The 23,502-nt window shown below is 48.9% G+C and overlaps 1 protein-coding gene across 2 annotated transcripts; it reads right to left on the bottom strand.

Annotated features, from left to right (window-relative positions):
• Positions 1-11,679: 11,679 nt before the first annotated feature.
• On the bottom strand, positions 11,680-15,688 carry Dnajc22 (DnaJ heat shock protein family (Hsp40) member C22). Of its 2 annotated transcripts, XM_090355736.1 has the most exons (3): positions 15,609-15,688; positions 13,683-14,642; positions 11,680-12,061 (listed from the first exon to the last, which is right to left on the bottom strand). In XM_090355736.1, exons 2-3 carry the CDS (start codon positions 14,520-14,522, stop codon positions 11,876-11,878), a joined length of 1,026 nt encoding a protein of 341 aa, XP_090211862.1. In that variant the 5' UTR covers positions 14,523-14,642; positions 15,609-15,688; the 3' UTR covers positions 11,680-11,875. The 2 variants fall into 2 exon arrangements, with proteins under 2 accessions (XP_090211862.1, XP_090211869.1); XM_090355743.1 differs by lacking the exon at positions 15,609-15,688 and having other exon boundaries at positions 13,683-14,713.
• Between the last annotated feature and the right edge of the window lie 7,814 nt (positions 15,689-23,502).

Here is a 23,502-nt window from a genome sequence, read left to right as displayed (position 1 = left end):
TCAAGTTACCCGCTCCTTTCGGGGGCTCGCCTGTCGCGACACTCATTATCGAGGGACTGTACAAGTCTTAGAAAGGGACGGGTGAGACTCGAACTCAGCTCAGCGTGCCGAGCAGCCCGAGCTGACGGCGGGGTGGAGAGTAACCCTCAGCTGGAGTGGAGGGCCGAGCGAGAACTGCCGGAAAGAGCCGAAACTTCCCGAAGATGGCCGAAGGCGCGCGTTGGCACACCTCGCCCGCCGCCTTTGGCTGTCCCAGCCAGGACCTCTTCTCCGATCTCTGGAGACTCCATCCGGAAGACTTCAGGTGCCCGTCCACTGAACATCCTTTCCCACCAAGGATTTTTGGTGAGGCCATTCCGGGGCCACTGACTGCGGGATACTCTGGAGGTCCGAACCCGGCGGCCCCCAGGCCCCCCAGAAATGAATGCAGATGGTGGTGAGGGTCACGGGAGAGGATGCCCAGCCCAGCCCGGCATAACCTCGGGAGTGAACTTCACAGATCTGCCCTGGCTGTATTCGCCAGACACGCGCGACTCAGATCTGCCCAGCTGTCTTGTATCCCCTCAGTAATGCTTCTTGTTGAATCTTTTTATCAAATACTCTCCGTCTAGTCTGCTCACACCTAATAATCCTTGCTACCTGGGAGGCTGAGATGTGAGGATGGTGGTTCCTAGCCAGCCTGGGCAGGAAAACCCCTGAAACTCAAAAAGAGACCCTGAACATGCTTCCCTTTAGACCAAAAACAAGGTACCTCACTGATGGACACCACAGATTCACCCATAGTTTTGATTTCCACAAGTCTCTCGTTTCACGGTGCATGTAATTGAGTAGAATGGCACAAACCTACTGAGCCATCGTATCCTTGTAGTTCTTTGTGGTTTTGTTTTGGAGGATTTTTGTGTTTGTGTGTGTGTTTGTCTGTTGTTCGTGTTTTTCTTGGTGGAGGCATGTTTTTGTATTGTTTTGACTGCATGTGAGCACTCACGTGTGTGCCTGTGTTTGGGGGCTTGCACTGGGGCCAGAGTGCTGTCTCTGAACTTTGGCTCAAGGCTAGCGCTCTACCACTTGAACCACAGCTCTACTTAAGGCTTTTTTTTTTTTTTTTTTGTAGTTAATTGAAGATAAGAATCTCACAGACTTGGGACCAGGAGCATAGCCTAGTGGTAGAGTGCTCACTTAGCATGCATGAAGCTCTGGGTTCAATTCCTCGGTGCCACATACACAGAAAAAGTCAGAAGTCGTGCGGTGGCTCAAGTGGCAGAATGGTAGTCTTGAGCAAAATGTGTCCAAGAACAGTGTCCAAGGGCCAGGACTGGGGGAAAAAAAAAAAAGAATCTCGCAGACTTGACTGATTTGGGACTGGCTTCTAACTGCCATCCTCAGATCTCAGCCTTCTGAATAGTTAGGATTACGGGTGTAATCCAGTGGTCTCAGCTTCGTTTATTTATTTATTTATTTATTTATTTATTTATTATTAAACAAGGCGGATATGGTAGTTCATACTTGTCGTCCCATCTAGGCAAGAGATGAAGGTCAGAGAAATTAATTTCATGGCAACCTGGGTAAAAAGTGTGAGTTCTTATATGAAAAACAACTACAGCAAAAGGGCCAGGAATGTGGCTTAAGTGGTAGAGTACTTATTCAGGAACTTGAGTTCAAACTCTAGTACTGACAAAAGTTAGACAATATTAATTTGTGTGTGTATATGTGTGTGCTGGAACTAGGGCTTGGACTGGATTACAGGCATGAACAACTGGCAGCAAGTTTATTATTATTTTGTGGGGGGGTGGGTCATGGAACTCACCTAGGCATTGTCCCTGAGCTCTTCAGCTCAAGGCTACCTCCCTACCCTTGAGCCAAGCCCCACTTCCCATTTTCTAGAGGTTAATTGGAGATAAGAGTCTGAGGTCCTTTTGTGCCACGGCTGGCTTTAAACCTTGATCCTCAGATCTCAGCCTCCTGAGTAGCTAGGATTACAGGCGTGAGCCACCGCACCCAGCAAGTTCATTATTATTATGTTTTGACAGCATGTAGGTTTGAACTCAGGGCTTTGAGCTCTATCACTTAAGATATGCCCCGAATGGCAGTTTTAATTATGTATGTATATGCATATATATGTATATAATTAGGTCTGTCCTGGAAAAATGACCCCTTCCTTTTGTTTTCCCTCTGCACACACATGGCCCTCCCTAGAAGTCCCCACCCAGCATTTTTTTTTTTTTTTGCCAGTCCTGGGCTTGAGCTCAGGGCCTGAGCACTGTCCTTGGACTTTCTCAAGGCTAGAGCTCTACCACTTGAGCCTCAGCACCACTTCTGGCTTTTTTCTATATATGTGGTACCGAGGAATCGAACCCGGGTCTTCGTGCATGCTAGGCAAGCACTTTAACCACTAGGCCAAACTCCCGGCCCCCCCACCCAGCATTTGTAACCCAGGTAACTAGGGAACCTGGGGTAGTAAGTGATCCCCCAAGCTATGAGGTCATCACTGAAGCCACACCTCCTTCCTGCCCTCTCCCAATATAATCAATCTCTATCACTGGTTCGCCACCCTGTACCTCTTGCACCTTCCATCTGGTATAGCCCATGCACACCTTCATCTTGTGCAGGCCGGCAGTTTGATCCTCCCTTACCCAATAAACTTTTCTGCCTGAATCACGTGATGGTCTCCTTTCAGAGAACCTTATGTATATATTCCATGCTAGCCTCAAACTGATAATCTTCCTGCCTCAACTTCTTTTTTTTTTCTATTATGTGGTACCGAGGAATCGAACCTGGGCCTTTGTGCATGCTAGGCAAGCTCTCTACCACTAGGCCAAACTCCTGGCCCTGTGCATACTTTTTTTTTTTTTTTGCCAGTCTGGGCCTTGAACTCCGGGCCTGAGCACTGTCCTTGGGCTTTTTCAAGACTAGAGCTTTACCACAGGAGCCGCAGTACCATTTCCGGCTTTTTTCTATGTATGTGGAACCGAGGAATCAAACCCGAGTCTTCGTGCATGCTAGGCAAACACTCTACCACTAGGCCAAACTCCCGGCCCCTGCCTCAGCTTCTAAGAGCTGGGATTACAGACTTGTACCATAACTGACCAAAGTTTATTTATTCATTGCAAAGCTAGAGTTTGAACTCAGGGCTTCACATATGCAAGGCAAGTACTGTGCCATGGAGCCATGACTCCAGCCTTATTTTACCTTTTTGCCAGTCCTGGAGCCTGAACTCAGAGCCTGAGCACTATTCTTGGGCTTTCCTCAAGGCTAGCACTCTACCATTTGAGCCACAGCACCACTTCCAGCTTTTTCTGTGTATGTAGTACAAAGGAACTGAACCCAGGGCTTCATGCAAGCTAGGTAAGCACTTTACCACTAGGTCATGCTCCTGGCCCCCTATTTCATTTTTTGTGCCAGTCTTGGGGCTTGAACTCAGGTCCTGAAAGCTGTCCCTCAGCTTTTTTGCTCAAGGGTAGTGCTCTACCACTTGAACCACAGCTCTACTTCTGGCTTTTGGGTGGTTAATTGGAGATATGAGTCTCGGGCCTGGAAAGGTTGTTTAGTGATAGAGTGATTGCCTAGCATGCAGGAAGCCCTGGGTTCAATTCCTCAGTGCCACATAAACCGAAGAAGCTGGAAGTGGCAAAGTGGCTCATGTAAGAGTGCTAGCCTTGAGCAAAAGAAAATCAAGGACAGGGCCTGGGAGTTTGGCCTAGTGGCAGAGAGCTTGCCTAGCATGCACGAAGACCTGGGTTCAATTCCTTGGTACCACATACATAGAAAAGTTGGAAGTGGTGCTGTGGCTCAGTGCTAGAGCACTAGCCTTGAGGAAAGCCCAAGGACAGTGCTTAGGCCTTGAGTTTAGTCTCCAGAACTGGCAAAAAAAAAAAAAAAGAAAATCAAGGACAGTGCCTGGGCCCTACATTCAAGCCCCAGGACTGGCAAGGAAAAAAAACAAAAAGAGTCTCATAAAATTTCCTGCATGGGCTGGCTTTAAATCAGGAAGCTCAGTTCTCAGCCTCTCAACTAGCTAGGATTACAGGCATGAACCCCACACACCTGGTTCAGCTCAAGTGGCAAAGTGCCAATCAGAAGATTGCTACTGCAATCATCTGCAGATTTGAAACTGTAGTTCTCTATTAGGTCTGTCTCCTGCATCCCTCCCCCACCCTTACCAGCTGAGATTATGAGGAACTAGGGATGAAAACTGAACATTCTATTTTGGCTGGTAATTTTGAAACATTTTTACACTTTCTGCAAGTTTCAGCTTGCCAACCAAGCAATGCTTTCAGTTGCAAGCTGTTCTCCAGGGGACCTAGGTCCTACCTAATCTACCCTACCCATTTTTTTGTTTTTTGGCTAATCCTGAGGCTTAACCTCAGAGACAGGGCACTGTCCTTGGGCTTTCTCAAAGGCTAATGCTCTATCACTTGAGCCACAGTGCCATTTCCAGCCTTTTTTTTTTTTTTTCTATGTATGTGGTACTGAGGAATCAAACCCAGAGCTTTGTGTGTGCTAGGCACTCTACCATTATGCCATGTTCCTGGCCTCTACCCAATTTTTAAAAATAAATCTACTCTTTATGCATTGATGGAGTTTGAATTCAGAGTTTTACCTTTGCTTGGCTGGAACTATCACTTGAGACATAACTTTTTATTTCTGCTTTTTGTGGGTTAATTACATATGGAGTCTTGTGGGCTTTTCTGCCTGGTCTGGCTATGAACTTTGATCATCCATCTCTCACCCACTTGAGTAGTATTACAGGTATAAGCAGTTGATATCTGGATATGGGCTCCGGATTTTTGGCTCCCTAACCCAAGCAAGTTAAGAACCACAAATCTAGGTGTGGAAACATGCTGCCTGTAGCTCCAGTATTTGGGAGGCTGAGGCAGGAATATGATGAATTTGAGGCCTGCTCTCGTCTCAGAATTTCACACTGCAAAATTCTGTGGGGAAAAAACAAACACAAACAGGACTGGGAATGAGGCTTAGTGGTAGAATGGGTGCCTAGCATGCATGAACCTAGGGTTTGATTCCTCAGTATCACATAAAACAGAAAAAGTCAGAAGTGGCATTGTGGTTCAAGTGAGTGCTAGCATTGAGCAAAAGAAGCTCAGAAACAGTTCCCAGGCTTGAGCTCAAGCCCCAGAACTGGCAAGGTAAATAAATAAATAAATAAATAAATAAGCAAACCAGGGCTGGGAAAGTGGCTTAGTGGTTGAGTGCTTGCCTAGCATGCATGAAGCCCTGGGTTCCATTCTTCAGTACAACCTACCTTGAACTCAATCTTCCTTTTTTCTACCTCTGTGTCTCAAAAAGTTCTATATAAAAAGTGCTATCAATGTGTTGTCTCATTTCATTATTTCAGCATCCCTGAGAGACAATCCCAATGTAACAAATGAAAATGAAAGTCCAAGTTGTTAATTTAGTTAAGGTCACACACTTAATACATGCCTGGAGTTTTGTTTTATTTTGTTTACTTGTTTTGAGGTACTGGAGTTTGAACTCGGGGCCATCTATAACAAATATGTTGTTATTTGCATTGGGAGAAGACAATCCCTGTCCTGAAGAGATTTTGGAATAAAGAAAAAAGACTTGCAAAGAGGACATAGACAACAAATTACATAGCAGCAAGTCCAAAAATAGACCAGTACCAACTAGACAAGAGTACTAAAGGAATTCAAGAGGGAAATATTACTGGAAGTAGGATTAATTGGCAGAGGCATTATTTAGGGATAAACCTTAATTTGGATCATAAAAGAAGTGTAAAGACTTGGATTTGCAGTGAAGAACTACAGGAAAGGAGTAACATCAGCAAAAGCAGGAATATCAAAACAACAAGCACATTGATGGAGGAGAATGAAAGCTTGATGGGAGTCGAGTCAAATGATTGGACCCATCCTCTTGGCTGTGCAAGAGACGTCATCTGCTAAAAGGTGCCGAGTTCCTATTCTTAAATAGAAAATAATCTGATACCAAGTGTCCAGATTAAGCAGCGGTTTGCTTTCATACCCAAACTAAACTGGGTGCCAGTAGCTCACACCTTTAATTTTAGCTCTTCAGGAAGCTGAAATCAGATCACTGTTTGAACCCAGACTGGGCAGAAAAGTTCATAAAACTCATCTCTACCCGAAAGCCAAAAGTAGACACATGGCTCAAGAATGCCAAATAGAACGCTGGTAGAATGCCAGACTTGAGTGGAAAAGGCGAAGGGAGAGCCCTGAGTTCAAGCACATGCATGCACACACATGCACACATCCACACCCACACACACCACTGAAAAACAATAAACAAGTTCAGCTGTGGACCCCATGAAGGAAAAAAGTTCTCTCTTTGGAAAAATGAAGTTCAAAAGATTAAGGGGCAGGGTAGTAAAATGGGTCTCGTTGTCCCCCACATCTGTAATAGGGACATAGCTGAACAGAACACATTGACATACTCTCAGTCCCTTCTCATTTCTTTCTTGGCACTAATTCACCTGAAAGGTGCCTGACCTATTGCTCAGTCCTTTTTGCGTGTGAAATGTCTTTTTAGGCGCTGGTTGAAAAGCCAAGTTCACATTCTAAGCCAGTCACTATTCAGCAAATGTTTCCCCTGACCTTTCTCAGCCCAGCTATGGGTTAAAAGGATTTCCTTTCAATGTTCCCATACAGGATAATACTTTATTCTGTTGAAACTTGTCATTTAAATTTAAATTCAGCTTAAGATCCTTGCTTAGCGTTTTAACAATTTAAAAATAAGCAGAATTATAGAAATAGTGGATAACAGGGAAAAAGAAGAGGATTGGAAAGAAAAAGAGAAAGCAGAAACAAACCATTGAGATGACCAAAGGAGAATGAAAACAGAGAAACAATTGAGATGAAATCTCATTCAATTAGAATCCCATATAAATTTTCCTCTTTTATTATTCAAGACTCAGCAAAAACAAAACAATACCATTCCACCAGCAAAATAGTTCATTTAATGTTATGTGTTTGTAGGTATATTTTTTTTTTGCCAGTCCTGGGCTTAGACTCAGGGCTTGAGTACTGTCCTTTGGTTTTTCTCAAGGCTAGAGCTCTACCACTTGAGCCACAGCATTACTTCTGGTCTTTTTCTATGTATGTGGCACCGAGGAATCAAACGTGGGTCTTCATGCATGCTAAGCAAGCATTCTTACCATTAGGCCAAACTCTCAGCCCCTGTTTGTGTGTATTTTCCCCAGCCCTCCTGTTGCTCTTTTTGTCGTTGGTCTTGGGGCTTGAACTCAGGCTCTTGAACTCTTTTTGCTCAAGGCTAGTACTCTACCACTTTGAGCCACAATGCAATTCATGTTTTCTAGTGGTTAATGGGAGATAAGAATCTCATAGACTTTCCTACCTGGGCAGGCTTCGAACAAAGATCCTCTGGTTGCAGCCTCCTGAGAGACTAGGATTACAAGCATGATCCACCAGCACCTGGCTTGAATTCAAATTTTGCTCTCTTTCAGTGACTAGGAGGAAGCAATGGCAGGACCTTTAGAAACATTGGAAGGGCATGGAAACATAGCATCTCAAAGTAAACTTCAAAAGCCAAAATAGTGGCTTGAGATGTGTTACAACTAACTTTAAACAAACTGTCACAGATTTCCCTAGAAGATCAAACAATGACTGAAAAACAAGTCAATTGGAGTTTGCCTGATATAACATCCCAAATTCAACAGTTAACAGAAGAGAACAAAGGAACTGTTACGATAAACCTGCTATTAGACTATTTAAAAATAAATAAATAAAAGTGATGGAGTGAAAAGCATCTATTTTACCCTTGTGACAGCCTTACAGCGCCACCTGCAGTTTCTAGCCAAGACCACATGAACTATACCTATTGGGAATGTAAGATCACCCATTGTTTAAAAGAAAGAAAAAGAAAGCTGGTTGTGACGGCTCACACTTGTAATTCTAGCTACTCAGGAAGCTGAGATCTGAGGATCAAGGTTCAAAGCCAGCCCAGGCACAAAAGGACCTAAGAATATTATCTCCAATTAACTTCTAGAAAATGGAAAGTGGGGCTTGGCTCATGGGTAGGGCAGCAGCCTTGAGCTGAAGAGCTCAGGGACAGTGCCCAGGCCAGAGTTCAAGCCCCATGACCTACAAAAAAAAAAAAAAAAAAAGAGGGGCCAGGAGTTTGGCCTAGTGGTTAAAGTGCTTGCCTAGCATGCACAAAGACCCGGGTTCAATTCCTCAATACCACATACATAGAAAAAAGCTGGAAGTGGTGATGAGGCTCAAGTGGTAGAGTTCTAGCCTTGAGAAAGTCCAAGGACAGTGCTCAGGACCTGAGTTCAAGCCCAGGACTGGCAAAAAAAAGAACAAAAGAAAGAAAGAAAATCTAAGACAGTAAATTCAAGTCAAGCATCCTCAAAACCCTCCGGAGTTAAAGCAAAGATAGCTTTAAGACACAATGTGGGGCCCGGGAGTTTGGCCTAGCGGTTAAAGTGCTTGCCTAGCATGAACAAAGACCCGGGTTCGATTCCTCGGTATCCCACATACACAACCAAGCCGGAAGTGGCAGAGACGAGACACAACCAAACCGGAAAAATGGCAGAGACAAGACTGCGACGGCGACAGAGAGCGAAAGAAGCGAGCTGAGCTGCAGTGAACAGAGCCCAACCGAGTGGTGGCCGGAGCGAGCGGGGCTGGAGCGAACAGGACCAGAGCGTGCCGGAGCGAGCCGAGCCAGAGCCAGCGAGGCCAGAGCGAGTGGGGCCAGAGCGAGAAGGGGCCAGAGCGAGCAGAGCCAGGAGCAAGCGAGAGCTGGCCGGGCCGGAGCGAGCGGGGCCAGGAGCGAGCGGGGCCAGAGCAGGGCCGGGCCGGAGCGAGCGGGGCCAAGAGCAGGCCGGAGCGAGCGGGGCCTGAGCTAGAAAGGGGGCCTAGCCGGGCCGGAGCGAGCGGGGCCTGAGCGAGCGGGGCCAGAAAGAGAAAGGGGCCAAAAAAAAAAAAAAAGACACAATGTGTAGGACTGTGTCTAGGAAATGGTCTAAAGACCACTATTGGTCAGTGAGTCACATATAGGAAAGAAAAAGGAAAGGTGGGGAGGGGAGCAGGGGGAGGAAAAAAAGTTAATACGTTTTAGGTTGCTTGATTTAAAGGATGATATATTGTCCAGACCTTGAAAACTTAATAGCCCCACAGTACCCTGCTTTCTGTCTGAGAATTGCATTTTGTTCTGGACACTACAATTTAAGAGCAGTATTGACAAGAGCTGTAAAAATGGTCATACCCTTTGACCTAGTAATCTCACTCTTGGGAATTTATCCTAAGGAAATAATTCCAGAGAATAGATGAAATAGAGGCATGAAGATATTGATGCAACACTCTTTAAAACAACATGTACCCATTCATCTGCATATATAAAATAAATGTTTCTCAAAAAAAAAAAGGCTATTGCCGGTGACTCATGCCTGTAATCTTACCCACTCAAGAAACTGAGATCTGAGGATCATGGTTTGAAGCCAGCCTGGGCAGGATAGCCCATGACAATTCATCACAGAAAAAGCTGGAAGTGGCACTGAGGCTCAACTGGTAAAGTGCCAGTCTTTGGCACTTGAACTCAGGGCCTAAGCTCTGTCCTTGAGCTTTTTATTTGCCAGTCCAAGGCCTGGGCAATGACCCTGAGCTTTCTCAAGGCTAGCACTCTATCACTTGAGGCACAGCCTCACTTTTGACTTTTTCTGTGTATGTGGTACCAAGGAATCAAACCCAGGGCTTCGTGAATGCTAGGCAGGCACTCTACCACTAGGCCACATTCCCAACCATCCTTGACCTTTTAGGCTGAAGACTAGTGTTCTACCACTTGAGCCACAATTCTACTTCTGAATTTCATATGGTTAATTGGAAAGAAATGTCTCATGGACTTTCTTGCATGGGCTACTTGGAACCATGATCTTCTGATCTCAGCCTCCTTAGTTACTAACAGGCCTGACCTACCATCCCTGGCTAAAAGCATTTATTTATTTATTTCCAGTATTGGGGCTTAGGCTCATAGCTTTTTTTTTTTTTTTTTTTTTTTGGTTGGTCATAGAGCTTGAACTTTGGGCCTGGGTTCTGTCCCTGAGCTCTTCACCTCAAGACTGCTGCCCTATAACTTGAGCCACAGCCCTACTTCCCGTTTTTTAGTGACAAATTGGGGATAAGAGTCTCACATTCTTTAGTGCCTGGACTGGCTTTGAACTGAATCCTCATCTCAGCCTCCTGAGTAGCTAGGATTACAGGCATGAGCCACACTGCACCTGGCGAGCTCAGAACTTTGATCTTTTCTTGGCCTGCTTGCTCATGGCTAGCCCTCTATTACTTGAACTATACCTCCAGTCCAGCTTTTTGCTTTTTTGTTGTTGTTGTTAATCATGGGACTTGAACTCTAGGCCTGGGCTTGTCCCTGAGCTCTTCAGCTCAAGGTACCACCCTGTCCCTTGAGCACTTCCATTTTCTAGTGGTTAATTGGAAGTAAAAATCTGTCGGATGGACCAGGAGTTTGGCCTAGTGGTAGAGTGCTTGCCTAGCATGCAGGAAGACCCAGGTTTGATTTCTTGGTACCACATACATAGAAAAAAGCCAGAAGTGGTGCTGAGGCTCAAGTGGTAGAGCTCTAGCCTTGAGAAAGTCCAAGAACAGTGCCCAGGCCCTGAGCTCAAGCCCAGGACTGGCAAAAAAAATTTTTAAAAATTTAAAAAAATTAAAAAAAAAAGAATCTGTTGGACTTTCATGCCTGGGCTGGCTTTGAACTTCAATCCCCAGATCTCAGCCTCTGAGATCTGAGTAGCTAGGATTACAGGTATGAGCCACCATGTTGGTCTTTTTGCTTATTAATTGGAGGTTAGAAACAAGTAGATTTTCCTTCTTTGACTAGATTTAAATGCTAGATCTCAACCTCCTGAGTAACTGGGATTACAAGTGTTAGCGTTCTCCTCTCAATTTATCAAGTTACCTTGTATAGAATGAAATATGCTTCCCCAGCTACAAAAAAAGAGATAAATAACCTTTTTCCATCACATATCAATGAACCAGAGGTGTACACTTTCAAAGGTATTTTATTTGCTTTTATAATATGTCTTTTTCTATTTTTTTTTAAAAAGTGCCGAGGCCAGGAATTTGGCGTAGCTGTAGAGTGCTTGCCTAGCATGCACGAAGGCCCAGGTTCGATTCCTCCATACCACATACATAGAAAAAAGCCAGAAATGGTGCTGAGGCTCAAGTGGTAGAGTTCTAGCCTTGAGAAAGTCCAAGGACAGTGCTCAGGCCCTGAGCACTCAGGCCTGGTCTTTTTCATTCAAAACTAGTCCACTACCACCTCAGCCACAACTCCACTTCTGGCTTTTTTTTGGGGGGGGGGGGTAATTAATTAGTGGTAAGAGTCTCATGGACTTTCCTGCTTTGGCTGGCTTTGAACTCTGATCTTCAGATCTCAGCCTCCTGAATTAGTTAGGATTACAGGCATGAACCAACAGTGCCTGACCTTGCAAGTACATTATCTTCTTCCTTTTTCTGCTTGCCCTCTACTACTCAGCTACATTCCTGCAAGTACATGTTCTATTACTATCTTACTGTTAAGGTTTTCCTCATTTCTACTGAAAGCAGGTTTTTGTTTTGTTTTTCCTTTTGGTCAATCATGGGACTTAAACTCTGAGCTCTTCAGCTTAAGGCTGCACCACTTTAGGTTTTCTCATGATTATCTCATGGACTTCCATGCCCAAGTTGGCTTTGAACCTCGACCCTCACACCTCAGCCACCTGAGTAGCTAGGATTACAGGTGTGAGCCACCAGTACCCGGCCTGAAAGTAGTTTCTTTAACATTGTTAGAATGTCCTATTTGGGCAAAGCCAGACTAGAGCTGCAGTGCCTGGCTCTGCTACAAGTCCATCCTCTGGGGGAAGTTTTTCTTACTTCCTGGGTCCCCTGGGCTTCCTGGGCTGATTCAGGATTTTGTATGCAGCCTGGATCTCCAGAAAGCGCTTCTGGGCCTCATCTGCCTGGTGCTGGTTGTTGTCAGGGTGCCAGATTTTCACTAGTTCCCTGTAACTCCGATGTATTTCTTCATTTGTTGCCCCTTCTGAGAGGCCCAAAACCTTAGGGAAACAGAAGTTGACAAATTAGAATATGTCATCGTTTTTATTTATTTTTTGTCAGTGGGACAAAAAACTCGAACTCTGGGCCTGGGCACCATCCCTGAGCTCTTCAGCCCAAGACTACCGCACTACCCCTTGAGCCACAGCTCCACTTCCAGTTTTCTTTGGTTAATTGGAGATAAGAGTCTCACAGTGGGGTCGGAAGTTTGGCCTAATGGTAGAGTGCTTGCCTAGCATGCACGAAGACCCGGGTTCAATTCCTTGGTACCATATACATAGAAAAAAGCTGGAAGTGGTGCTGTGGCTCAAGTGGTAGAGCTGTAGCCTTGAGAAAAGTCCAAGAACAGTGCTCAGGTCCTGAGTTCAAGTCCCATGACTGGCAAAAAAAAAGAGTCTCACAGACTTTAGTGCCCGGGCCAGCTTTGAACCAAGATCCTCAGATTGTAGCCTCCTGAGTAGTTAGGATTACAGATATGAGCTACCATATCTGGCTATGTCATAATTTTTCAGGTCTGTCTTTGATCCTTTGATAAATCAGGCTAATAGCATCTCTTAAACAGAAAATGCCAAACCATAAGTTGTAGATCATACTCATCACAACACTCGCTTAAAATCCAAACACTAAGGAAGCTAAGGGAGAAAGAACTCGAGTTTCAGGCTAGCCTACGCTTATCTAGTAAGATCACATCTCAAAGGTGTTAAATACAAAAGAATAGTAAAGAATTCAATTTATTTGATGTTCAAGAATGGAAAAAAATAGAACACACACACACACACACACACACACACACACAAACGGAATGATAAGGGGCTGAGAATGTGCCTGAGTGGTAGAACACTAGCCTTGAGCAAAAGTTCAAGGACAGTGCCCAGGTCCGTGAGTTCAAGCCCCAGGCCTGGAAAAAAAAAAAAAAAAAACAACTAACCTACACACACACACACACACACACACACACACACACACACACAAATACTAACCTACAATGCTCTAACCCAGAGTTCAAGGCCCAGGACAGCACCCAAAAATTTTTGTTAGGGCTAGGGATGTAGCTCACTGGTACAGTGCTCACCTACCATACACATAAAGCCTTGTATTTGATCCCTCATCCCCAAGGAGGAAAGGAAAGAGAGCCTGGGGCCAGTGGTTCATACCTATACTCCAAGCTACTCAGGAAGCTAAGGTCTAGAGATCATGCTTTGACACTAGCTTGGACAGAAAATTCCTTGAGACTCTATCTCCAATTAGCCAGCAAAATGCTGTGCTTAGAGGAGTGGCTCAAGTGGAAAATTGCCATCTGTGACCAAGAAAGCTGAATGAGAGCAGAAGGTCCTGAATTCAAGCCTCAGAAGCAGCACAACAAAGAAAAGAAAAAAAAACACTATGGTATACAGAAAGCTTTTTGGTGGCAGAAATGTTCCACTCCTTGATTTGCATTGTATATCCATTAAATAGCTTATTTATACATGTTATATCTGAATAAAAGAAAATAACATTGACATACATTTCTCCTAGTGTGTGCCAAAAGAAGCCTTTGAAGATACTTCCCTGTGAAGGATACCAGATCTAACAAAGACCTCAGACAAGACAGCCACTTGCCGCAGAGAATGAAGAAAGCCTTACCTGATAAGCCAGCTGACGCTTCTCATCCTGAAAACTGTGAACGAACTCATAGAGCCTCTCCCACTCCTGGAAGGAGCTACTGTTGAAGCCAAGGTCTCCTATTAGTAGCCACCAGATCCGGTAAGGCAGAAGGAAGACAATTTCCAGGAGGCGGCCAAGAAGGGGGAAGAGGCTGAACCAGCTCAAGAAAGTGCCAATAGTTTCTGCTACATAGCTGAGAGTGGCAGCTGTGTTATACAGGGTATTGTATGCCAGGGGGCCGGTAAAAGCAAGGTAAGCCAAGCCTAGACGGTAGAGCCGCACACTAAGCATCTCTGATGCCACTGAAGCTTTGTAGCGGCGATGCTTCTGGGCTGTAATACTGGCAGCCACGCTGATGGGCAGAATGGCTATGGGACGGCCATAAAAGATAGGGGAAGTAAGGAATGATACCCCTAGAATGTTCTTAAAGTCAGAGGTTTGGTTTCCAACAGCAGACACCAGCAAGACTCCTAAGCCAATTGCCAGCGGGAGGCCCACAATATAGAAATTGGCCATGGAAGAAAGGCTAATCAGAGCCACAAGGCCAAAATAGATGCCCACTATTATCTGGGCAATAAATCGAATAAGGCTGGGGGCAGGTGTTCCCTTTCCTGGGCTCGGCTTCTGCTTCTGGAGTTGGTTGGCTTGAGCAACAAAGCTTGGAAGCTTCCAGAATTCCCATAGCCAGCCCAATCCACCACCTCCCAGGGTAAGCATCCAGAGTAGGGCATGGCTGTCCCTTCCCAGGTATAGATGGTGGAGCCCAGCAGGGCCCCCAAGAGCCCAGAGGACATAGGTCATCAGAAGTCCCTTGGCCATCCTCTAGAGTAAGGGTCTCAGAACAAGTCCAGGGGCACCTGACATTGCTCAGAATGCAGAAACTTCAGGGTCCTCTGTGTGAATCAAGACCACCATAGCTCCATGATTTATCCTTAGATCCTAAGAGAATGGGAAAAAAGCAGAATCATAAGACTATCACAAGGTCCCAACACAGCAACCAGTCCTTCCAGTAAAAGCCATATCTAGGTATGCCACTGTGTCTGTGACGTGATAGTGGTTTCATTCTTCTTTTTCTAGTACCTCCATCCTAATCTTTCCAACCACAGTGATTCTAAATTTAGGAGAGAATGCTTGAAATACTTTCAGTTAAAGCAGAACTCAGTGCAGGGAACAAAAAAAAAAAAAATGGGTTCCAAAAGAAATGTACTCTGTGGGGCTGGGAGTTTGGCCTAGTGGTAGAATGCTTGTCTAGCATGAACTATGACCTGGGTTCGATTCCTCAGTACCACATACATAGAAAAGCTGGAAGTGGTGCTGTGGCTCAAGTGGCAGAGTTCTAGCCTTGAATCAAAGACAGTGCTCAGGCCCTGAGTTCAAACCCCAGGACTGACAAAACAAAAAGAAATGTATTCTATCATTTCTATAATAATTTTTAAAAAAACAAAAACATCAGAAACTTACCTTTCAGACCTTTCTGCAAATCACTAATAAGGTAATACCTCATGGGTGGGAGAATGTGGAGGAAAAGGGCTAGGTGGGATGCTTTCCCAAAGTTCTAACCGAGGCCCATACCTTTTCTTCCCCCTTAAAGTTGTATATGCCTCTTCTCAGTCATTCCGCCCAGGTTTTAACCTCTCTCCAGTTTCCCCATCTCTCCATGCAAATTCCCCGCAAGTTAAGCTTAGAAGTCCTGAGTTCCCACCCCTTAAACATCCTCGAAAATATTTCATCTAGTCCTTGGCAACCCACAATTTAACCATCTCCTTCTGAAGAGAAAGGCCTCTCCAAAGAGTCTGGACAAATCCTCAGAATATCAAACCAGATGCCAAAGCTTGCTTGCCTGACAATCTGTCCCCTTTAAGCCTATGGGGCTTCCTTCTCAGCCAGTCCCAAGTGGAACTTTACCTGGCTGCCCAGGCTCTCAGAACACTGCAATCCAGTTATTTCCTTTGACCACAGAGTCAAAATGGCCCCTCTCATTCTGCTTCCACTTCTAAGTGGACTTTGTCTCTGTCTCTGCTGTGTCACGGAAGCAGGCCTCTCTCCAAAGCCAGCCCCCTTGGGATCACCTTTACACCACGCACTCCTCTAGTCTGCGCTCTCGGATACACTGGCGGGAAAGCTTTTCCGGCACACCTCCAGCAGTTTCTAGGGCCTGGAATCTCCGTCCCACCCCGGCCAGAAAACGCCTCCTGCAGCGCGGCACTACCACCGCCAGGTGGCGCTGCCGTTTGCAGAAGGGAGAGTTGGGGAGGGTCCCAGGCTCACCTTGTCTCAAGGCCGGGGCACACTAGCTCAGAGTGGTCCCTACCCAGGGTCTTGCCCCCCATCTGTCGTATATGTACCGCTTTAAAAAAAAAAAGAAAAAGAAAAAACGCCACTGGTGGTCTCTTCTCACTGCTACACAGAGGACCTCAGCCCCACAGGCTGCACTCTTCTTTCCACACTGCATTGCCTTCCAAGACTGCCTTGGTTGGTTCAGTTCCTAGTCCCAGAAACCCACTGACAGGGTACACATACACCCCGCTCTCTCCCCTGCCTGGGATCCACTGGAGACCCCAAGGCTGTTCTGTCCCATTAGCTAAAAGCAAAGGAGAAACCAGACCAATAAAAGGGTAGAGGGTGGGAGCGCCCCACTAAGGAAAGCGAGACAGCAATCTGTCCTTCCCCTGGACCGGGGTGCAGGAAAGGAGCGGGGATACGAGATGCCTCCGTTTCAACGTCCTAGGCTCCAATCCTGGGATTCAGCTCTATGACCTTGGCCGAGTCACACCGCTTCTTGGGCTTCGATTTCTTCCTTTGTAAAGGAGAGAGGCTTGGGATCCCCAAATCCCCCACCTTTAACTTAACGGAGTTCTCGTGTTCTTTCTAAGTCCCTTCCCCTTAGTGCTCATCCGTTGCTGGGGGGGGGATGGAAGAGGGAAATGCAGCCCCCCCTCCCCATCGAGGCCCCTTAGGGGTTGCTGAGGGGCCTGGACTGGGAGGGGCGCAGTCTCTGCTTCCCTGGCGGGCTGGGGGCGGGGGCGGACCGGGGCACTGAATAATGAATGAGACTTAATTGGGCCCCGCACCGCGCGCCGGCTCACTAAGCTTGGCAAACAGTGCGGGCCGCGGCGGCAGCCACTGGACAAACAAACTGGCTCCGGGTGCGGAGAGCCGGGTGGGGACCGCGGCGGCGGAAGGAAGGGAGAAGGAAGGCTCCGAGGCAGTGGGGGGGGGGGATCCTGGGGTTTGGGTGGGTGTGGGGCGCAGCTCGCCCGCAGCTGGGCAATGCAAGGAACCCCAAGAGTGTGAGGCTGCGCTGGCCTGCAGAGATGGTTCGGGGAGGGAACGGGGCTCTGGCTCAACCTCTAGAAGCCAGAACAGGGGGAGGGAAAAAGAAGCGGATTGTGCGGGAGAGACTGGGGCCCAAGGGCGAGGTGAGAGCGAGAAAGGAAAAAAAAAAATGGAGAAACGAGTGGAGGGTGGAGGAGAGGGGGAGAAGTGAGCGAGGGGAAAATTTTTGAAAAACGAAGCGCAGCAGGGGAGGGGCGGGGAGGGCAGGACGCGCTTACGGAGCGGAAAGGGAAGAGCGATGGGGGAGCGAGCGCCGGGAGGTGCGGGCGGCGGAGGGAAGAGGAATTGAGAAGAGTCGGGGAGAGAGAGAGGGGAGGTGATCAGAATGAAAACAAGGTTGTGGCGGGGGGCGGCGGCGAGACGGGCGCCCCAGCCCGCGCCGCGCCCCGCCGGCGCGCCCGCCCGCCCCGCGCGCTCTCTCCAGGCGCCCGCACTCACTTTGTCACAATTACGGGGCCGTCACTCGGCCGGGATTGTTTTCCCCCAAATTGTTGTTCTATAAACTGGCGCAGAGTGGGGTGGTGGGAGATTTGCGGAGCCCGAGCCGGAGCCCAGCTCTGAACGGAGGCCCGGGGGGAGCCTGGCGGCGGTGTTTCCCCCGTCACTGCCTTGGGCCGGGGCCAGGGATCCGGGTGGGAATCGGGTGTCACCGCTAGCCTCTGCCCGGAGGCTGCTTTCACCCTCCCCTCCGGGCTTCTCTTGGCGTCGGCTGCCTCGGTTTCCCCAGCAGAGCGCTTGGGAACGAACATTTGGATATACACAAATATCCCTCCTTTCTTCTCTCCCCAGATCTCCCCGCAGCCCCCGTGCCTTCGGTGTGTCTGTTCACCTTCCCAAGCAGCTCGAGTCCCCGCTAGGGTCTGGACCGCCTTCCACCGAGCCCATTCCCCTTCGCCCCTCGTGTCCCAGGCCACCTGGCCGCCCCACAATTCCGCAAACATCTGTTGCGCGCCTCCTGAGCGCCAGCACGCGTCCGCCGCCCCCTCTCCCTCCCTCTTCCCTCCCCGCCTCCGCCCTCCCTCCCGCTCCCCGCCCGGCCTGTCGGCTCCGTGACAGCCGCCGCCAAAGCCCGAGCCCCGCGGGAGCGGCCGGAGAGGAGCCGCCGCTCGGCTGGCTCTGACACCGGCCCTCCCGGGCGGCTCCAGAAGCAACGGAGGGTGGCGGCCGCTGAAGCGAGACGGGAGCAGGCTGAGGGAGTTGGCCGGGCTAGACGGGGGAGGGGAGAGGCCCTGGGTGGGCTTCTCGGGTTCTTCTGATCCCTCCGTCCCGCCCGGGCCCCGACCCTGCCCCGGCTCCCGCGCGCGCCCGGGGCGCAGCAGGCTCCCCCGCTCCCCTTCCCCCGCCCCAGTCCGGGTGATTTACACGCGGTCTCTGAGCTGCGGCCGCTTCCCAATCAGGAATATCGACCCCGGGCGGGGCCCTCGGGCAGCATCGATCCCTCTAAGGCTCGGGATTTAAAAATGTCAAATTTGCCTTTTCCAGGCGGGTGGAGGGGGGCAGGGGCCAGGAGGAGGGCCTTTTGGAGGAGGAACGGACAGCAGGGCATCGACCTGGTGCTTGTGTCCAGAATGAGAAGTGACCCTGGCTTGCCCCAGCCCTAACATAAAATCTGGCCTTTAGTGGATACTCAGTAGCCTTTGAATGTGAAGAAGGAAGCCCTGTTCTGCCCCCCCCCACTTCCCACCAGGTCTCCTTATTGAACTGGAGTATTCCTAGGGGGCAGAGCCAAACCAAAGACCCCTCCCAAAATTTAAGGAGACAAAATTGGAAGAGATCTGTAAATGTGGAAATATGCAGACAAAGATGGGGACAGAGACAAAGATATACAGGCTCCAAGGAGAGCCTAGCCCTAAGGAAGAGCAAGGAAAATAGAAGGTGCCTTAAAGCCTGGCTGAATAAAACGGGGTCACACCAAGCACCTAAACGCTCTGCTCTGTTGGCCCACATTCAACAACTGGGGGCGGGGGCGGGCAGCCAGGCTCAACTTCTCCCTGGTTTGAGAATGGGAAAGGAGAGTAGAAACAAAGCCAGGTGAAGAGATAGGTATTAAGAAAGGAGTATTATCGTATAGTTAGCATTATCCAGCCAAGTTGTCAAGTAATAACCAACTAGACATGAAATTCAAAAGGTTCCTGAGTGCTAGAGGCTTGTGCCTATATAATCCTAGCTACTCAAAAGACAGAGATCTGAAGAGTCAACCTGTTCAAAGCCAGCCCAGACAGAAAAGTCTACATGCCTTATCTCCAATCAATCACCAGAGAACCAGAAGTAGAGTGGTGGCTCAGAGTGGGAGAGCACTAGCTTTAAGCAAAAGGCTTAGGAAGAGTAAATAATAATAATAATAATAATAAATTAAGGTACCAATAGGCAGACTTTAAGAGGTGTCTACCTTTTGGAGATGATTATATGTCCTCCTTTCTCCTCCTCCTCCTTCACTCCTGGGGCTTGATGAGCTTCTTTTGCTCATGGCTAGCACTTTAGCTCTTGAGCCACAGTGCCACTTCCAGCCTTTTCTATTGATGTGGTACTGAGGAATTGGACCCAGGGCTTCATGTATGCTAGTCAAGCACTCTACACTAAGCCACATTCTCAGCCCTCCTTCACTTCTTGAGCATTGATACAGTTATCTGCTGCCTGCTCAACATCCTCCTTCTCCTCTCAGATTATCATCCGTCTAAGACCAGTTGGAGATCACATTTTGTACTGGAGACTGCATATATGCAGGGCTATGGGCTGTGAAGAATGCTGGCAGCAATCACTTGTCTAGGATTCACAACTAGGTTGTCAAACTTCAGAGAAGAAAAAAAAATCAATTCCTTTCAATGCTTTGGGAAAGGTGTTGTGTGATGGAGGTGGTAAAAAGGAGTTGTCCTGACCAGCACTCTCACAGTTAACATATCACACACCCCTGAGCAACACACCTCAGCTGTCACCAAGCTAGCACACTGCCATTTCCTCCAGAACTGCAGACAGAACTGACAGCAAGTCAAGGGAGGGGGGCACACCCAGGGCTCTTCTGCAGACATAGGAAGCTCACACCTCCACTGACAAAATCAGGCCGACACATCTCTGGCATTGACACATAGAGTCACTGATCCTTACCGCCTCTACACCTGTCAATCCCTGCCATACACACCATCTCTGAGCAGCCACACACAATTCCTCGGAGGTCAGGCCGAAGGGCTTAGTCCTAAGGCTTGTCTACACCTTTCCTTGACATCTCAGACCTTAAATCACCCAAAGATAGACTCTATGTCTTCATTCTCCCTGCCGCCGCCCCCACCACCACCTTCCTTAATTCCACAATCAGAGCCAGGGCCACGACAACTGGGAGAGTGAGTTCAAGAAGTCAAGTACCAAGGTCTAGGTGATGAACCGAGAGCAAATAGAGCGAAGGGACTGTTAAAACCTTCCTTCCTCCCCCTCTTGCCCCTGGCCTCTTTCCTGGCACGTCCACTCCGGCCGCTCTCGCTCGCCTGGCCCGTCGCCCGCCTGTCAGCGCGGTAATGAATGCGCGCTCGGGGCCCTGGGCCCCCCCGGAGTCGTTCATCACTGCCAGCACCGCCCACCGCTCCGCCTGCGGCTGCGAGGGCTCAGCCGCCGAGCCCAGAGCCCCGCTCCCCCGCCACACCTCCACCACTAATTGTCAGATTGAGCTGTTGATTTGTCAGGTGGGAGCCGGCGCCCAAGAACCCACAGTAAAGCCTGGATTCCTTGAACTTCCTTTCGATTCCGCTCAGGTTCGCCCGGATTTTGGAGCTTCTCTGGATCTGATGTGCCTGGGTTGGACTTATTACGCGAGTGAGTGGGTCTAAGAGACGCAGTGGCATTCTATTCCGATAGGAGGCGCCATTAAGCTAGAGACCCTCCGTTTCCCCCAACTGGGTGGTCTTGGGCTTCCCACCACTTGTTGGGCCTGGAGACTTTAGGACTCTGTCCTGGAGTCCCCGGCAGGGGGCCCTGAGCCTCCACCCTGCGGTCTCCCGCACTAGTCCTGACTCCTCCGCTAGAAGACCTCAGGCTACCCGGCCCGGGCTGGTTTTGAAGACGCCTGGGGGCAAAAATCTCCTCCATCTGCTCCTCCAGCTCCTGCTCCTCCTCCTCTCCCACCGCCCGGGGTTTCGGGCTTGGGCTCGGGGGTTGCAGGGGCACCTGCTGCAGGCCCGCCCTCGCCCAGCCCGGGGCGCCGAGGCTGCAGGCCCGGCCCCGCCCTCGCCCGGGCTCCGGAGCTCCCTCGCGGCCGACTGAGTGACGGGCAGGCGGTGATTATGCGGAAGGGGGAGCCGGGTGCGCCGCGGGCGGCAGCGCTGACCCTTCACATTTCCGATCCGCCGGGACCCTCATCCATCCGAAGCTGCTCTTTGTCTGGCCGCCTAATTGCCGGCGGACAGGATGGATGGCGGGACCGACAGCCGCGGAATCCCTAATAAAGGCCGCGGCCGCGGGGGAGGGAGCGGAGCAGGGAGGGAGGGGGAGCGAGGTGGAGAAGGATGGTTAGGAGATGGGGAGGAAGAGCTGGGGCGAGCCTCGAGACGCCGGCGGGGAGAGCTCACCGCAGCCCAGCCAGGAGCGGGCCCGGGACCCCGCCTGCCCAGGGGCTGGGGACGGGGCGGGGGGGCTGGTTACACCCACTGCTGGTCAGAGAAAAGAGAGAACCGGGAGCCCCAGGGAGAAAGGCACCCCAGGGCTCACCTCCAACTTAGCTGAGCCCTGGCTGGAGGCTTCGAGCCTGGACTCGGCCCCCCTGGCCTCCGAGCTCTCACCAGCCCACGGCCCGCCCTCGACTTCTCGCCACACACTCCCCTTCTTTCACCTGTCGGACCCCCAGTGCGCGATCCAATATCCTGGCGGGGAAATGAGGGGTCTGACAGCTGTCTGTGCAGCCAATCGCCACAATTCATTAAGAGGCGCGTGGAGTGGGCCAGTGATGGGTAGAAGGGGAGCTCCAAGACAGGAGGAGAAGGAGGGAAGGAGGAGGAAGGAGGAGGCCAGGACTAGGAGCTTCACCTGGCTAGGGATGGAGAGCTGTGGAAAGAAGTGGGCTGCAAGCTGTCCTGAAAGACACCTTGGAAGCGATTTCTGCCTACACCCTGGGAGCCAGCCGCTCAGCCCCCGATTGCAACCTTCTGATCCCCCTGCTGCATGTTGTTGCAGAAGCAGTGTGAGAATCCTGGGTCTGGTGGTTGCACCCTCTGGCCCTCATGGAAGCAAAGGCTGCAAAGTATGCTCATGCTCTTGGATGATCACTGTTTTTTTTCAACGTCAAGGGAATTGGCTTCAATGTTCCCTGCCATGCCTTAGACTAGTATGCTTCATTTTCCACTCCTTCCTTTTTTTTATATACCATCTTAAAAGTTGGTCCTTCTCTCTACCACTTGAGCCACATCTCCATTTCCAGATTTTTAATTTTTGTTTTGCTGATTAATTGGAGAGAAGACTCTTTCCAGTTTGTCTTCCTGGGTTGGCTTCAGATCATAATCTTCAGATCTCAGCCTCCTGAGTAGCTAAACATACAGGCATGAGTCTGTATGCCCTGCCATTCCTTCTTATTTTCCATTCCTTCTTCTCCATCTGAACAGTTCTCTGTAACTAACTTTGAGCTTCCTTTAGCCAACAGCATTGTAGCATTAGGGCAGAAGTTGGGGAAAGTGCATCCAAGGCTTTGCCATGCTGGCCTCATGCTTACAAGTCTCTCCAATCTATTCTTCTTTTTAATTGTCAGGGTGATGTATAGAGGGGTTACAGTTGCATTTGTAGTAGTGAGTACATTTATTCTCAAACATTGTTACTCCTTCCCATGTTTTTCTCCCACTTACCCTTCCCCTACCTCCTCCCAAGTTGTAAAGCTCACTTCCAACATATTGTCTTGTGAATTCCCATCATTCTTGATGGGTGCCCATTTTGATCCTGTTTCTTCCTTCCATTACTTGGGATGTCATTCTGCAGAGCACTGAGAGGATAGCCAAGGACATTTGAATTCCAGTTTGGGAACTGCTTCATACTGGGTGGTAACTACATCCTGGAGTAACCATTTTCCCTCTGTAAAGCCCGGTTTCTTCATCTATCAACTGGGCATAATAATCTGCCCTCTGGGGTGCTGAGGGGAATGCAATAAGAATTGGCATGTTAAAAATGCTAAACTAGGGTTGGAGGTTTGGCTTAGGTGATGGATTGTCAATGAGAGAAAGCAAGCATCAGATCCCTACAGTCATGTTGGGTGTCTCCCATCTGTAGTCTGATCTACTCAGATTTGAAGCCAACTGGGTGAGAAAAGTCCAAAAGTCTATCTCCAAAAAATAGAATGGAGGTAAGGCTCAAGTGGTAGTATGTCATCCATGAGTGAAAAAAAAGCTAAGGAAGCATTTGAGACCAGGCCCCAGTACACACACACACACACACCTCTAAAATATAGTAAGCATTTGTGATATTTCCATACAGTCTCATCCTCTCACGTGGACAAATC

This window comes from Megascapheus bottae, chromosome 2 (genome assembly GCF_031878675.1).
Source record: "Megascapheus bottae isolate mThoBot1 chromosome 2, mThoBot2.hap1, whole genome shotgun sequence".
NCBI lineage: Eukaryota > Metazoa > Chordata > Mammalia > Rodentia > Geomyidae > Megascapheus > Megascapheus bottae.
This window is presented reverse-complemented; position numbering and strand designations above follow the sequence as displayed.

What these genes read in the sequence shown, in the direction of transcription:
- Dnajc22 (XM_090355736.1), bottom strand. Translation starts at nt 14,522, where the DNA reads ATGGCCAAGGGACTTCTGATGACCTATGTCCTCTGGGCTCTTGGGGGC. An exon ending in AGCGTCAGCTGGCTTATCAG is followed by an intron (nt 12,062 to 13,682) that starts GTAAGGCTTTCT and finishes TGTTTCCCTAAG; the next exon opens with GTTTTGGGCCTCTCAGAAGG.